This window comes from Leptopilina boulardi, unplaced genomic scaffold (genome assembly GCF_019393585.1).
Source record: "Leptopilina boulardi isolate dan_hultmark-lab unplaced genomic scaffold, ZJU_Lbou_2.1 LbouV2_351, whole genome shotgun sequence".
NCBI lineage: Eukaryota > Metazoa > Arthropoda > Insecta > Hymenoptera > Figitidae > Leptopilina > Leptopilina boulardi.
In genome coordinates, this window is record NW_026137920.1 from 3,320,046 (window position 1) to 3,333,109 (window position 13,064).

Here is a 13,064-nt window from a genome sequence, read left to right on the forward strand (position 1 = left end):
GAAAGGTTGGGTTAGGTTATAATACATGTTTTTATATTTTGACATTTTATTTTTAGGTTATATTTACAATTTTCACACAGGCATTGACGTATTTTTTTTTTAACAATTGGCTGATTTTTATTGTGTTTTAACATTTAGGGTGAGTCTAAAAATTTGTATTTTTTTTCTTTTAATTTTTTTGATAATTTTATCAAAGAAAAATGACTGTTTATTCATTATTATTCTATTTTCTTATATTTTTTATATCAAGTTTTTTTTATTTTTAAATTTTTTTTTCAAAATGTCTTTTTCATGTAGAATTACAAATGAAGATTTATTTTTTTGTATAGAATTTAATTTTTTGAAAATTAATATTAAAATAAATTCAAATTCATTCAAATTACATAATTATAATTAATAATCGTGAATATCTTTCGTTCATTCTGTCCACACCTGAAGTTAGTATTTGTTATAGGTCTTTTGTTTTTTTTAAATGTGTTGTTTGACATTATTTTGTGTTGGTTAAAATTTTTCAATGTTTTGACATTGTCATTTGTGCGGTCGTATTTTAATTATTAAAAATATAAAATTGTTAGAATCGTGCAAAAAAATTGTGAGGATTGTGAGAAAAATTGATTCGATTGCTGTTAAAGTAAGATGCATAAGTTGATGGTAAATTTAATTTAAAATATATAATAATTTTATCAAATTTCAAAAATTTATTTAATTAAATCACAATAATATAATTAATTTTAAAAATAATAAAAAAATTTTAAATTATTTATTTATTTATATTATATTTATTATTTATATTATATATTACAAATTAAATTTTTTTTTTATTTTCACAAAATATTTATTTATTTTTGTTATTATAATTAAAAAAATTTATATTATATATATATTTATATTATATCTACATATAAATTTTTAATTTTGACTAAATATTAATTTTTTTTTATAATTTTTATTTAAAATAAAATTTAAATTATTATATTTTATATATATTTATATATGTTACATTAATTAATTAATTAGGAATATTGAATAATATATATTAAATTTAAATAATTTATAAATTATTTATTTATTAATTTAAATTTATTAATAATAATAAAAAATAAAAAATTTCATTTAATAACAAATAACAATTTTTATTATTTTTTGGTTATAATTTTTTTTTTCAAAATATTACATTCTCATCATAATGAGAAGGTATTACATTTGGGCGATTTTGAGCCTTCTCTAATTCCAGTGAATCTCGACGTTTTGAGACTTGCTGATGCCGAAAAAATGGGTCTTAAAAAAATGTTTGTCTGTATGTATGTCTGTATGTATGTATGTATGTATGTATGTATGTATGTATGTCTGTAGACAAATTTTGTCCGACGATAACTCGAACAAATTTTAATGAATCGACTTCAAATTTGGTATACACTTTAAGTGTACCAAAATCTCGCCTGAGTTCGTTGGCCAGATGATTTCGTCAAAAATCAACAAAATTATTCAAATTTTGAGTTTTTAAAAATTTCAAAAATTCGCATTTTTCAAAAAAAAATTTTTTTCAATTTTTTTTCGAAAATTACGACTAAAAATAAACACTTTTTTCCTTTGACAATTTTTAATAGCGATTAAAACAAAAAAGTTATAGCACTTTTTTAAAAAAAGACAAAAAATGACAAAAACGGATGAAAAATGGGTAAAATGCAGAGCAAAATCACTTTATTTTGAAAAAATGTGTTCAAATATTTATTATTTCTCTTTAAACCACCTTCAATTAACATAAATTAAAGTAACTTACACATAAAATACCGAATTTTTTGTTTTTTTTTTGTTTTTTTTTTTTTTTTTTTTTTATAAGTGAACCATTGCTATCCATTTCCAAAAATTGCAATTTTTTTCATAATGTTTCTGATTAGTTCATGTTGCACTGTTTTTACTAGAATATCGTAAGTTTTTGATTGCTAACTTTTGAATTTAGTGAACTTCTTTTATTTTTAGCCCTTTTTTTTTATCTAACCCCTTGACAGTCCATAGCTCATATATATCCCAATAAAAAGACGTTCCGTTTTTGTGATTTTGGACGTATTTGTACACATTTGAAGAAAATAGTAAATCTTTTTCTATTTAAGTATCAATGAGTACACTGTTGTTTTCGAGGTCCCTGAATTCGAATTTGAGGTTAGATTTAAAAATTTCAAAATGGCTGGCTCATCATAACGGAATAATTTAACATTGATTCGATTAGTTTAAAATTCGGTACACGGAGATTTTTGGTGTCTATGAATCCAAATTTTGAATTTGTTAAATCGATCCTCAAATTTTGATTTACCGACCCTACAAATTCACTAGCACCGAATTTTGAACGAAGCATATCAATTTCAAATTTTTCCGTCATATTGGGTAGCCATATTGAGTCCGACATTTTCTATTTTTTTTTAAATTTTTAATTAAAAATTTATTTTTACATTCTCATCATAATGAGAAAGTATTACATTTGCCCGATTTTGACCAACATCTAATTCATGTATATCTCCACTTTTCAAGCCTTTCTGATGCTGAAAAATAGGTTATAAAAATTACTTTATTTTGAAAAACTATGTTATTCTATGTATTATTTCTGTTTAACCCATTAACGCCCAAAAACTGAAAATTCTTTGTATACATTCAGGTTACGTTATTTTAAATAAATCGGTCAACATTTTCTACGAGAGGTACATTTCCTATAGGTCTTGAGTGTGCTTTTTCCGATTCCGGTATCAAAAATTAATTTCGTCTAAGCCGAAATTAAATATGGCGGTTTAAATATCAAAAAACACAAAAAAAGTTTCATTTTTTTCAGTTTGACATTTTTTTTCAATCGGAAAAAATGTAAGAATAAAATTAAATTGTCAACCATAGGTGCATAAAAGTTGTGTACTTTCGAGAAACGTAAAGTAGAATAAAAAATTTCAAGATGGCGGACCAAATATGGCGTCAAATTCATTGTAAAATGTGAAAATTTTGTGCAATATTGGTCAAATTGACAAAATGTAACTGGATTTGCCTGAATTTTGTTACTCGAGGGTTTTTGGGGTCGCTGATTAAGAATCTGAAGTCGGTTTTCAAAAATGCAAAATGGCCGATCCAATATGGCGGATGAAATTTTAAAAATGCATTCATTTGGTCTGAATTTTCATACTCGGGGGTTTTCCGGGTTGCTGATTACGAATTCGAACTTCATTTTTAAAAATTAAAAATGGCGAATCCAATATGGCGGATGAAAAATTTTAAAAATGCATTCATTTGGTCTGAATTTTCATACTCGAGGGTTTTCCGGGTTGCTGATTACGAATTTGAACTTCATTTTTAAAAATTAAAAATGGCGGATCCAATATGGCAGATGAAAATTTTAAAAATGCATTCATTTGGTCTGAATTTTAATACTCGAAGGTTTTCGGGGTTGCTGATTACGAATTTGAACTTCATTTTTAAAAATTCTAAATGGCGGATCCAATATGGCGGACTAAAAAGAACAATTCATCGTATTTACATGAAATCAGTTACTCGGGGGTTTTTGGGGTCGCTGATTAATAATCTGAAGTCGGTTTTCAAAAATACAATATGGCGGATCCAATATGACAAATGAAAAATGTAAAAATCCGTTCAAATAGCCTGAAGGGGTTTTCAGTTTTTTTTTAGCAGCCCATTTAGGCGTTTACCAATTCTTACCACGTGGAGGTAGACAAAATTAAGAATGTTATTTTTTTTTTTATTTTTTTAAATATAATTTGTTTATTTTAGATTTAATTATTAATACTGAATTAAAAATTTATTTATTCACATGTCTGAATATTTCTAGTGACATACACACAGAAAGAAATAGTTAGTAAAACTTTCATGAACTAGATATTATCTTCTGGTTGGGCACGAAGTTAGTAAATTTTTAAACTTTTTCAACGAATTCATCAACTTTTTCTGTGCGCATGCGTAAACATTGGATTTTATGGAGATAGTGGTTATGGATCCGCCATTTTGTATTTTACAAACCCGACTTCAGATTCTTAATCAGCAACCCCAAAAACCCCCGAGTAACAAAATTCAGGCAAATCCAGTTACATTTTGTCAATTTGACCAATATTGCACAAAATTTTCACATTTTACAATGAATTTGACGCCATATTTGGTCCGCCATCTTGAAATTTTTTATTCTACTTTACGTTTCTCGAAAGTACACAACTTTTATGCACCTATGGTTGACAATTTAATTTTATTCTTACATTTTTTCCGATTGAAAAAAAATGTCAAACTGAAAAAAATGAAACTTTTTTTGTGTTTTTTGATATTTAAACCGCCATATTTAATTTCGGCTTAGACGAAATTAATTTTTGATACCGGAATCGGAAAAAGCACACTCAAGACCTATAGGAAATGTACCTCTCGTAGAAAATGTTGACCGATTTATTTAAAATAACGTAACCTGAATGTGTACAAAGAATTTTCAGTTTTTGGGCGTTAATGGGTTAAACCACCTTAAATTAACACAAATAACAGTGACTTACTCATAAATTTCCGATTTTTTTTTTGTTATAAGTCCAACTATTGTTTTCTATTTCCAAACATTTCAATTGTTTTCAAAAAATCCTCTATTTTGAAATACTTTATATTGCGCTGTTTATACCACAATTTCGTATTTTTTCGATTATTTACTTTTGAATTAGTTAAAATCTATTTATTTGTAGATTTGTAAACTTTTTTTTCTTTAACACTTTTCTATACAGATTTAAACAAAAAAGTTAAAAAAGTTATATTCTATAACGATTAAGGTAACAAAAATTTTATATTATTTTCGATGTGTTATTTTACTCATTAATTTTTTGCGTCCCAGTTTTAACCTATTTTGCCATCTTTTCTTTTAGCAACTTTCATCTCTAGATTTAAAGTTTTTGAAGCAGTATTCCTAAAACATTTTTTCCACTATAACGAAAGCATTGTGAAGTGAAACAAAAATAATAAGTGTAGCAGGCGAAATTATAAAGAATTATGAATTAACTAAGTATAAACATTGCTATTTTTTAAGAGAAAATTCATTTTTCAACAATCTTTTTAACAAATTTAAATAAATCTTTCTACTCCTTGGTTTTTAGGTCGCTCATTACGATTCTGAAGTCAGTTTTTAAAAATTCAAAATGGCGTATTGGAACATTTTTGACACCATATTTTTAGCATTTAAAGGTATTCTGAAGGGATAAGATTTGAAAAATTATAAAAACTGAACAAAAATTCTAAAAAAATCTTTTTTTTAATGCTTGTAAATTGTTTATTTAAAAATTTTCGGTTCTTTTAGTACACTATTTGATAGAGCCTCAAATTACCTGTAAAAATTTCGTTAATGGGTTAATGCATGCCTCCTTTTCCTATTGTATGTTTCTAATTTTCGAGTGTGAAACGCGAGTGCCGTGATGAGAATGTTATCCTTAAAGTCAAAGTACTTTAAGAAAATGAAATTTAATTTATAAAAACCAAAAATTTCACTTATATAAATTGTACAAAAAATTTTTTATGAATAAAAACATGAGAGCGAAACCTCATATAATAAATTTGTTGCTTTAAAAAATGCATTTACTTTAAAGTTCTTTTTTTTAGTGTTTTTAAATTTTCAGTGCGATTCCAAGTGAGATTTTGACTTTTTCGGAGTAGGTTAACCGATTGCAATGAAACTTTGGAATTTTGTTATATATAGTAAGACTAATCTTGAACGTAAATTGCAGCTTAAAATATTTGTTACTTTACGAGATTTGCAATAATAACAAAAAATTTTAAAGTGCTATATCTTCCGTTCTAATAATCGGATTGAGGTCTACTTTTTTTAAAATGTCAAGGAAAATGAGAGGAATAAATCTCTTTCAGAACAATTTTTTATAATTTTACAACTAAAAAAATTATTAAATAATAATTGAATAAATTTCACGCGACAATCTAAAATTCAATCACTCAAACGCTAAAATGATCTTACCTGTGTTTTCTTTAATGTTCCAAAGGAACATTAACGACATTGCGCACGCAGCATTCTCACGTAGCCAATTTAGTCCACGAATCACGTCAGCTAGTTATAGGAGAATGCTGCGTGCGCAATGACGTCTGCACGTCAACTAGCAGAAATCGCAATTGTTTATACACGTAAATTATTAAAATTAAATAAGTTAAACTCGCATTTTTTGTTATTATTGCAAATCTCGTAAACTAACAAATATTTTAAGCTGAAATTTACGTTAAAGATTAGTCTTACTATATATAACAAAGTTTCATTGCAATCGGTTAACCTACTTCGAAAAAGTCAAAATCTCACCTGGAATCGCACTTCAATTAATTTTTTCTTTTACTCAATTGAAATTAGCTCAAAGCGGAATATCTTATTTTAGTAAATAATTTGGTTTGTCGATTTTCGTTAATTACAAAGACCTGGCCAATCCACGGCGCAATATTAAGGAACTAAGTTTGAACAGCTACAGTGCCGTCATTCTTCAGTGCCCGATAAAAAATTTATTCTAATACCTTTAAACCTTACCTATTTCTATAATTTAATTTAACGCATTTTAATAAAGACTATGAGTTGTTTCTAATAAATTTTTCAAAACAAGTCGATTATATGAACATCCACTTTTAAAATAACTACTTTTTTACTTATTTTAACTCTGTGTGTAATTAATTTTACTCTTTTTAATAAAATTAATAAAAATAATTTCTTTCTTCTTGACATTTTACTTCAAAATTAATTAAATCAACTACAAAGTCTGAAACAACTACAAAATCTCATTCTACCAAATAGATTCTTGGGTCATTCAACTACTTTCTGGTAGTACAATTAATACAATTTTTAAATTTAATAGGAAAATTTTTGTATTACAGAGTGTAGTTAAAAAGTAATTAATGCTAATAGGTTTTGAATTGTAATAAACAAACAAAACGCGCGAAGCGCGTAATAATATCGGACCGCGAAGCGGGACGATTATCCTTCGCGCGCCCCGGGGCGCGCTCAAACTAGCGAGCGAAGCGAGCCCCTACGCGCGAAGCGCGTGATGAGAATGTGGCCGCCCCCGCAGGGGGCTGCCAGATTTTTTTTTTTTATTATAGGCAATTGAAAATTTATATATTTCATATAATAGATTAATAATAATAATTATTACTTATTATTATATAATAAAAAATTTTATTTAATGATAAATATTTTGATGATAAGAAATTTTTACAAGACCTTTACCGATATATGTTATATTAAAAATTATCAATTTAAATTTTAAATCGAAAATTTTCTTGAAGAATTTCTGAAAAATTATCGACAGATAATCAAAAAAAAATTAATAAATATTTTTTTTATTTGATAAAAATTAAGGAATTATTATTAACAATGTAATAATATTATAATAAATTAAAAATATTATTGATAATATTAATTTTAATTTCTTTATAATAAACAATGACATTCCTAATTTTTGCGCGCTTGCGCGCGTTTAATTTTGCTAGTTCAAATAATATAAGCTTTACTTTAATAAAAAAAAAAGAAAAAAAAATTCTGCCGCCATCTTCGTATAAAAAAAAACAACAATAAAAAATTATTGTTTAAATAAATTATTGAGAAATTAACTTTTTTTTGAATTTTTAAAAATTATATTATCAAATTTCAATGTTTTCCCTACAATTTTTGAATTAGAACACATTTTTTTTCTTCGATCAATTGTTTGCGAGATAAAAATTCTTGAAAAAAGTGACGAAATTGTTTAATTGCAAATATCATGGAAAATATTAAAAATTTTGCAAAACCTTTTGACATACTTATTTAGCATCACAAACACAACAAAATCACCAAGTATAAATAAAATCAATTTTTTGCCAGTCCCTCGTGAAATGGAACGTCCCAGTAATTTTTTGAAAAAAATCGAAGGATATACAAACAGTTTTAAAAACAAAATTTTCACCTTTAAATTATAAATAATATAGTAAATTTTAATTTTATAATTTTTTGCATGTTTTTGAAAAGTTCAGTTAAAAACACATATTAAAAAAAAAAAAAAAATTTTTTACAATATTGATGTATTTTTAAGGAATTTATGAGCATTCAAAAATAGAAAATCATTAAAATTCTGGAATTTTGAAAAATTTGAGTCAGTATCAATTTTACGCAAATTTTTTTTGTCATTATATGTTATATTTTACAGACGGAAATTTTTCTTCATTATAATAAAGAAAAATACAAATTGTTAGATTTTACAAACGTTACGTAAGCAAATGTTATATTTTATAATCTTTCATTTGTCAAATGTTATATTTTACAAATATTTCTCTCCAATTTCAATAAACTGAATACAAGATTTATAAGAAGAATTGCCACTTAATTTAAATTTAAAAAAGTCAATTTTTTTAAAATTATTTTTTTGTCAATTCTTGAAATTGCAGCGGCAAGATCAAGGGAGATATCGAAATTTTTATTTTTTCCTGCTAATAATAATTTTTATATTTATAATATTTTATTTGAAAAAACCCTAACTTAGAATTTATTAATTACAGATTTTAAAAAAGAAAAAATGGATTTACATGAAAAATTCAAAAATTTGCCAATAGTAGATTTATCAATAATACTTGGCGATGAAAATAGTGAAACATTAATTAATCGTCTAATAAAAAATTACAATGACGAATTAACAACATCAACAACAATAGATATAAATAATTTAAAAATCTATCAAATGATTCTCTACAATGATTATCAGAAAAAATTATCCAAAAAAACATCATTAGAAAATAATCTCTCAATTGACAAATTATTTTCCAATTCGAAAAATTTCACTCAAGAACAATTTACATTAATTAAGGATATCATTATTTTACGACTATTTCTTGAATCAATAAATATTTATCGTGAATTTGATAATTTTCACTGTAAGAAAAATTTAAATTCATTAATGATAAATAATGATGATGAGAAAAATTATTTTATGAATTTTATTGAATGTTTCGTTGATGTCGTTTGTTTATATAAATTTATGAATAAAGAAAATTTTTCCTATGAAAATTGGAGAAATTTGGATTTTAAAATTTCAAAAGATTTGGAAATTTGGTATTTAAATAAAAATGAGAATGAAGGGAAAATGCTCGTTTCACTTTTACCAAAATTAATTGAAATCACTTTTAACGAGAGTTTAAAAATACTTTGGCGTTTATTGAGGGATAATAATGATTTAATGGGATTTTGTATATTTATTAATTTCTTATCAAATGAGAAAGAAAATTTTTACTTATTTCTCAACGATCAATTATTTTGGACAATTATTTTAAATGGACTAAAATCACGCATCGAATCAATGAGAAAACAAGCGATGTTTATTTTTAAAATAATCACCGAATTTTTACACAATGAAAATAATTTGCAAATTAGTAAAAATTTAATTGCAAATAATTTGGAAATTTGTCAAAAATCAAAAATTCCTTTCACTTGTGAATTAAATCGAAATTCAATTTTAACAACGAGAAATAATTATATTCTCATTCTCGAATCATTGGAGGAGAAAAAACAAAATCTTGTACTTCCTACATTTGCAATTTTAAATAATCTTCACGACGCTTATCTTGAGCATCGGAATTGTGGCAATTGTTTTGATTTCAAGTGGTTTGCGTGTATTTTGGAAAAAATTCTTCGTCACGAAAGTAATGCAATTGTTAAACGTGGTGTATTTTTTATTCTCGAATTAAATCCCAATGATGATGATGATGATTTTATTATTTTGTTTACTAAAGCCCTCAATAATCGTTTTCTCTACGAAATCGAAAATGATGAGAGCAGTTTGAAAATTTATAAAGAACTTTGTCATTTTCTCGAGAGAAGGGGAGAAAATTTTATTAATAAATTTTTATCATCAATCGCCGAAATTTCTTGGGATCCAATTTCAATTTTTTATGTAACTTTAGCATTGTCAAAGATGAAAATTTCATTTCAATTGAGGGAGGAAAAAAATTTGATGAGTCTGAAAAAATTAATTGAATTAAATCTTTGTCATCATTCGACAATATTGAGAAAAGCGTCGCAAAAAAATATTCTTATTACAATAATTCGTGATGAGAAAATAAATTTAGAAATTTTGGGAAATTTTCTCATCACATTCCCACGTGATGATGAATTAATTGTTCGTGATTCTGAATCATGGCAAATAATTCTTGATTTTTTAAAACGAATTGAAGTCAATAATTTAGAAATAAAAAAATATATTTGTGAATCTTGTGAAAAAATTCGTGAGGGATGTGAAATAAATATTGAAGCATTTGCACAAATTTTGGCAATAATTGAAGATTTTTCTCATTTAAATGATGAAAATGGACGAGAAGATTTGTATCAATTATTGTATAATATACAAAATATTAATTTGAGACATTATATAAATTACGAATTAATTGATCGTATTATTGAATTAATTTTTCGTCTTTTGAATTACAATGATATTTTTTACAATTTTCTTCTTCCATTTCGCGATGATATTGTCGATTTTTTACTATTAATTCCAAAAAAATCACAATTAAATTATACGGTAATATTAAAATATTCGGAATATTTGAAAATTTTTCATAATCTCAGAAAAAAAATAAAAAATGATGATTTAAATTTTTTCCCTAAACTCGAAAATGAAGCATTGTATTGTTTAAAAATTGAAAATAATTGCCCACCATTGCGACGACTTTATGGATTGAAAATTTTGGAAATTTGTCAAAATATGAAAAATGGATTTTTAACAAAGGAAATTATTTCACAATTATTGGAGAATTTTTTCAATCGATCATTAATATTCGAAGAAGAAATGATGGGAATGAAAGGACGAGCAACAATGGAATATTATTTAACATTTGGAAAAATTATCGATTTTTATTTACAAATAAATTCCAATGATATTCCGAATAATTGTCTTGCGATTGCTTCTGCATTATTTGATAAGGCAGGAGCGAATGGTGTTCCATTTGTAATTGGAATTTTATCGAAAATTTTGAAACAAAAGTCATTTTCGATGAATGAAGATTTTTATAGTGAAAAATGTTTAATTGAAACATGTTGGAAATCAATTTTAACGGGAAAGAAAAATCGATTTTTTTGGATAACATTGGATAATATTTTTCAAATTATTTTAAATATAAATTTTTTTCAAGCTGAAAAGAATTTTGTAATTGAGGTAAGATTTATTTTATTATACAGAATTATTTTGAATTCTCCTTGAATTTACCTTTTTTTTTTACTTTGAAATGAGTCGATTTATTTTTGGACAAAATCTCAAAATATCGAATAACCCAAGTATTGAATTGTTAAAAATTCTAATTTACAAAAGTGAGAATTATCAAATTTCTAAAAGTTGGAATTTCTATTTCAGCGAATTTACAAATGTTTAAATTATTTAAAAAAATCGAATTTTTAAAAGTTCAAATTACCAGAAGAATGAATTTTCAAAAAGTTTTTTTTTAAGATTAAAAATTTTATGATATCCAATTTATTGTTTAAAATTAAAAAAAATTAACAAATAAAAATAAAAAAAATTTCAATTTAAAACTGCTAAAAATTAAATTAGGTATTTTTAATAATTTCAATTTAAAATCTTCTAAAATTTAATTACATCTAATTATAACTCTTGCAAAATTCAATTATTTTTAATTATTTTTTATAATATTCTTAAAAAAGTCAATTATTTGAAAGGATTTTCCAATTAAAATCTTTTGAAAGTCAATTTTTGTTGTAAATTATTTGATAAGTTACTTTCAATTTAAAAAAATTTAATTATTATTTGAAATTTAAATAACCTAATTGGTAAAAATTAGAATTGCCAAAAATCCAATTTATCAAAAGATCCTATTTCAAAGAGTTGGAATTTTCGAATTTCTAAAATTCGATCTTTCGAGATTTTAGACAAAAAAAGAATGCGTATCTAAATAATAAATCACTTTTTTTTACGTTTTACAGTTGCTTAATGAAATTCTAAACGAAGGTGAAACAGCTCCAAGTATAAAAATATATTTTTTAAAAAATTTACAAAATTTAGATTCAAAATCACTAATTTTCTTTGAAGAAGCAATTTTTAATTGTCTTCATCATGGACAAGCACCGCGTAAAGATACAAAAATTGAATTACAAACATATGAATTTTTGTCAAAACAAAATGATGATAATTCAACGACAATTCAAAATCATAATATTGACAATGAAATTAGAGCACGTGGATTTATTTTCTTTCATCGAGCATTATGTGTTGATGAAAATTTTTCCACTGATATTTTGCATTTTGCGATAAAAAGTTTGAAAAAATTTAAAGGAAAACGTTATTTTAGCGATTCGAATTCTCATCGAATTCAGCAGAGAATTTTTCAAACTCTACTGATTTTGGAACCAATATTAAATATGGTAAATGAAAAAATTAATTTGTTTTTTTAATTCAAAAATTATATTACAAAAAAAATGTTTGTAATTTTTTATTTTTCTAATTTTTATTTTTTTTAAATATTGAATATAAAAATTTTACTATGAAATTTTTTATTTGATCTGGTTTCGTAGAAGGGAAACAATTTTTCCGATTTTTGTAGAATTAAACAAAAAATTTTTTTTTATTAGCCGTCTTAAAAATATAATTAATTTAATTTTAAATGCGGTAAATTGCAATCGTTTATATATATATATATATATATATATATATATATATATATATATATATATATATATATATTTTTTTTTAATCAAGGACTGTAGGAAGAAATTGAGAGAAGAAATAATTGATATTGTTTTATACAATACTGCCGATCAACCAAGCGTTCATATTATGATGTCCTGGATTTTATCGAAAATTTTTTCGAGTCAAAAAAATGATACAAGTGATTTATGGAATTTTTTCAAGGAGGTCATTTTTTAATTTTTTAATAATTGTTTTATTTATCAAGCTTTTTAATCAATCAATGAATTTTTTCAGTTACGAATTATATTATTATTATTATTATTATTATTATTATTATTATTATTATTATTATTATTTAAATTAAATAGACAAAAGAAAGGATTTTTTTAAGACGTAATTTTTAAATTGAAGGTA

General features: G+C 24.2%; 2 protein-coding genes across 9 annotated transcripts in view; both read left to right on the forward strand.

Annotated features, from left to right (window-relative positions):
* LOC127286158 (ras-related protein Rab-37) overlaps positions 1–13,064 on the forward strand; it is a 293,485-nt gene that overhangs the window by 100,435 nt on the left and 179,986 nt on the right. The window lies entirely within an intron of this gene.
* Positions 1–13,064, forward strand: part of LOC127286160 (uncharacterized) — a 17,478-nt gene continuing 4,414 nt past the window's right edge. Inside the window, exons 1-4 of the mRNA XM_051312502.1 lie at positions 1–139; positions 8,524–11,168; positions 11,948–12,385; positions 12,720–12,875. Coding sequence (XP_051168459.1) covers positions 8,541–11,168; positions 11,948–12,385; positions 12,720–12,875 — 3,222 coding nt within the window. The 5' untranslated portion in view covers positions 1–139; positions 8,524–8,540. The remainder of the gene's footprint in view (positions 140–8,523; positions 11,169–11,947; positions 12,386–12,719; positions 12,876–13,064) is intronic.